Here is a 4,832-nt window from a genome sequence, read left to right as displayed (position 1 = left end):
TCACTTCTCTGTGTCTACTTTCCGGCCAAGTAATTTATTCAGAGCCCGTTTCATATCTTCATTCCTTAAGGTGTAGATAATGGGGTTGAGCAATGGAGTCACCGCGGTGAAGAAGACCGAAACCACTTTGTCCTCTGCAAAACTTGTGGAAGGACGGGAATAAATGAAGATGCAATGTCCCAGGAAGAGAGTCACCACTGTCAAATGGGCTGCACAAGTGGAAAGAGCCTTGTGTTGGCCTGCCACCAAACGGGTACGCAGGGAGACCAAGATCACACCATAGGAGGCAACCAACACCACGAAGCAGACCACGGAGATCAGGCCTGAGTTGGACACAATCAGGACCTCAATGACATACGTGTCAGTACAGGCAAGCTTGATGACTGGGGGAACATCACAGAAGAAGTTGTCCACCACCTTAGGACCACAGTAGGGGAGTCTGATTGTCATGCCAATCAAAGCAAGGGAATGGATGGTTCCACCAACCCAGATGGTGCCCGCCAAGAGCAGACAGACCTTATGGTTCATGACATTGAGATAGTGCATGGGGTTGCAGATGGCTACATAGCGATCATAGGCCATGACGGTGAGGAGAAAGATCTCAGTGCAGGCGAAGAGGTGAAGGAAAAACATCTGAGCAATACAACCTCCAAATGAGATGGTCTTCTTGGTAGACAGGAAATCAACCAGCATCTTGGGCACAGTGACAGTGGAGTGGCAGATATCAATGAAAGAGAGGTTGCTCAAGAAGAAGTACATGGGGGTATGGAGGTTCTGGTCCAGCACGATGGTGATCATGATGAGTATGTTCCCAGCCAAAATCAGTAGGTAGATCACCAGGAAGATTGCAAATAGAACCTGTTGGGTCTCAGGATTGTTGGAAAGGCCAACCAGTATGAATTCGGTCACTGAGGTCCAGTTCTGTATGGGGGTGGTCCAATTTGAAGTCATCTCTTCACCCATTTCTATTCTGGAAAAAAGAGAAAACAATATCCTGTATTATTTTTCATAGGAAAAAAAAATGAAGGCAACCAACTCACAGATCTACAAGCTTCATGTCATAAAATTAGCATGTGATATTTGCTTTATCAGGACAATGAGATTTACCAAGTCCGGCTTTTTCCCTTCCTGGTTAAGCAGATATCTTTAAGAAACCCACCAGCAAAAGTTGATGGCCATAATTCTCTTTTTCTGGTTCCCTGCAGCAAACTGATATTCAGTAACTGAATCCCTTTGCATATGGTTCTCTGTAGCTATTTAGCAGTCACGACATAAGCCTAAGACTGAAAATCAGGCTTGTCAGATGCTATATTTTTTCTATCCTGCTCTACGGAGTAGAGAGTTGGTCTCTGACAGAAGGCCACCTGAAGAGACTAGAAGCATTTGAAATGTGGATTTACAGGCGGCTGTTATGTATAAGCTCAGTTGACAAGATCAGAAATGAGGAGGGGATAAGCCGCCTGGGAAAGCCAAGGGAAATCATCAAAACAATTAAAAAACAAAAGTTAGAATATTTCGGACATGTGATGCGACACCCAGAAAAAATACGGCATATTCCATTTAATCCTCTAGGGAAAGATTGAAGGCAAACGAGGTCCAGGCAGAAGAAGAACATCGTGGCTTCACAATCTAAGGGACTGGTTTGGACAAAACTCAGCAGCACTTTTTCATGCGGCTGCTGATAAAAACAGGATCGCCAACATGATCGCCAACGTCTGATGCCTGCCTGCCTGCCTGCCTGCCTCCTTCCTGCCTGCCTGCCTGCCTGCCTGCCTGCCTGCCTGCCTGCCTACCTACCTACCTACCTACCTATCTATCTATCTATCTATCTATCTATCTATCTATCTATCTATCTATCTATCTATCTATCTATCTATCTATCTATCTATCTATCTATCTATCTATCTAAAGTTTCTGTCATCTCCTGGTGGTCTCCTGTCTTGCTAACATGGTTTCTTTTTTTGTAAATAATCAATTCAATCACGTCTGATTTTCAAAAACTGCCTGGACAAGTCCCTGCAGGAGTTTTTTTGGGGGCAAGGTTTTTCAAGAGTGGTTTGCCATTGCCTCCTTCCTAGGGCTCAGAGAAAGTGACTGGCTCAAGGTCACCCAGCTGTTTTCGTGCCTAAGGCAGCACTAAAACTCACAGACTCTGGGTTTCTAGCCTGATGCCTTAACCGCTACACCAAACTGGCTCTCTTAGTAACCTACTGAATGATACAATCCTAGAATGTTATTTAGACCGTTTTAGACCCTCAAGTTGAACCTTCTATTCCATGTAAAAATCCCAATCGAAGCATCTGGAGAAATGGCCGCCCCTCTGCTTAATTATATCTAGCTAAGACGAACCCTGTTTCTGGGTCATCAGTTCCATTGTCAAACAGAAAGCTTCTTTTAATTTAAAAGCGTTCAGGCAGAATTCATCACCTGTCCAGTTCTGGACAAAGCGATTGGATATAAGTGATGCTTGAGCAGGGTTGGCAGAATTGTCTGGGGTGCTACACACCCACTTTACCACCTGTTTTCCTTGTTGCCTTCTGGGAGGGGGCTTCGTGGTATCCGAAGCAGAACATCCATATTCCGTCACAGTTTTGTTCCATATAGCATCAACCTTGTGAACTCTCAAGTTTCCTCTCTCTCTCTCTCTATGTGTGTGTGTGTGTGTATGTATATGTATAGAGCATGTATATATGTGTGTGTTATGTATGGGTATGGGTAGATATATACTTTCTTTTGAGAGCAGGCAACAGAATTTCATTTTTAATGTGGGCCAGTGTGCTCATAGTAAAAAATGAAAATAAAGGTTATCCTATCCTATCCTATCCTATCCTATCCTATCCTATCCTATCCTATCCTATCCTATCCTATCCTATCCTATCTACCCTACCCTACCCTACCCTTTCTTACTTTATATCATCTTATCTTATCTTATCTTATCTTATCTTATCTTATCTTATCTTATCTTATCTTATCTTATCTTATCTTATCTTATCTTATATCTTATCTTATATCTTATCTCATCTCATCTCATCTCATCTCATCTCAGCTCAGCTCAGCTCAGCTCATCTCATCTCATCTCATCTCATCTCATCTCATCTCATCTCATCTCATCTTATCTTATCTTATCTTATCTTATCTTATCTTATCTTATCTTAAATGTCATCTCATCTCATCTCATTTCATCTTATCTTATGTTATCATCCTATCCCATCCCATCCCACCTCACCTCACCTTATCTAAAATAGGCATGCAATTCTAGAAATGAAACAACAATAAGTCTGAACCTGCAGATGTAAACCATTAGTACCCTTTGCTTAATTTGGTAGCCGCCTGCAATCTTCCCAGTGTTCTTTCAGTGGAAAAACTACACACAGATAAGATAAGATAAGGTAAGGTAAGGTAAGGTAAGGTAAGGCAAGGCAAGGCAAGGCAAGGCAAGGCAAGATAAGATAAGATAAGATAAGATAAGATAAGATAAGATAAGATAAGATAAGATAAGATAAGATAAGATAACCTTTATTGTCATTTTTTTTACTGTGGGCAGAACGGCACACATCAAAAATGAAATTTAGTTTAGACTCACCCATGATACATTTGCAGCATCAGGAAAACAGCTCGATGGAATCCAAACAGTGATGTGATTTGCTCTGCACTGCTAATACAGAATACAGAATAACAGAGTTGGGAGGGACCTTGGAGGTCTTCTAGTCCAACCCTCTGCTCAAACAGGAGACCCTATACGATTTTAGACAAATGCTTGTCCAGTCCCTTCGTAAAAGCCTCCAGTGTTGGAGCACCCACAACTTCTGAAGGCAAAGTGTTCCACTGGTTGATTGTTCTCACTGTCAGGAAGTTTCTCCTTAGTTCTAGGTCAGTGATGGCGAACCTTTTAGAGAGTGAGTGCCCAAACTGCAACCCAAAACCCACTTATGCATCATCGAGTGCCGGGTGGGTGTGGCCCATTGGGTGGGTGTGGCTGCGCTGGTAATGGCAGACTGGGTGGGACTAAAAAGTTCAATCAATCAATTCCAATTTTGCAAGCCCTTTTTTTTCCCCGCGAGAAGTTGAAGTTGACTGATTTAATCTTTTTTTTTTTTTTGCACACGGCAGCGGAGGCGTAAAGCGAAAAGGTTTTATAAAACCCAGTTGAAGGCCTAGGACTGGGGCGACGGCGCGCGTGCCCACAGAGAGGGCTCTGAGTGCCGCCTCTGGCACCCGTGCCATAGGTTCGCCACCACTGTTCTAGGTTGCTTCTCTCCTTGATTAGTTTTCATCCATTGCTTCTTGTCCTGCCTTCAGGCACTTTGGAAAACAAGTTGATTCCCTAATGAACACTGAGAGAAGACCGGCGGCTAAGCTAAGCACCTGCGTTGTTGTTATTATTATTATTATTATTATTATTATTATTATTATTATTATTATTATTATTATTATTATTATTATTATTATTATTGACATCGTACAGTTAGCCAGATGTTCAGACTGGATTTGGCATTTTTGTCTACCTATCGAGTCCTTACCCAGGACCTGGGATAGGCAGATGTGGATGTTTGATGGTATTACAGATATCGTCGCAGGATGGAAGCAGTTCCTAGTAAGGCTGCCTTTTGCAATTGACTAATAGCGAATTGGTCAATGCCAATGGTGTTCAAGTGGTGCTCCAGTTGTTTTGGGATGGCACCCAAGGCACCTATTACTACTGGTACTACCCTTGCTTGCCTTTGCCACAGTCTTTCTATTTCTATTTGTAGGTCTTTGTATTTTGTTATCTTCTCCCGTTCTTTCTCGTCTATTCTGCTGTCTCCAGGCACTGCCACGTCGACTATCCAGAC

General features: G+C 42.7%; 1 protein-coding gene across 1 annotated transcript in view; it reads right to left on the bottom strand.

Annotated features, from left to right (window-relative positions):
- Positions 1 to 4,832, bottom strand: part of LOC107295385 (olfactory receptor 4E1-like) — a 5,728-nt gene continuing 896 nt past the window's right edge. The window contains exon 2 of the mRNA XM_015824700.1: positions 1 to 921. Within this exon, the coding sequence (XP_015680186.1) occupies positions 1 to 921 (921 nt within the window). The remainder of the gene's footprint in view (positions 922 to 4,832) is intronic.

The sequence above is a fragment of the Protobothrops mucrosquamatus genome, unplaced genomic scaffold, assembly GCF_001527695.2.
Source record: "Protobothrops mucrosquamatus isolate PMUCROS unplaced genomic scaffold, P.Mucros_1.0 scaffold2327, whole genome shotgun sequence".
NCBI classification, from domain to species: Eukaryota; Metazoa; Chordata; class Lepidosauria; order Squamata; family Viperidae; genus Protobothrops; species Protobothrops mucrosquamatus.
This window is presented reverse-complemented; position numbering and strand designations above follow the sequence as displayed.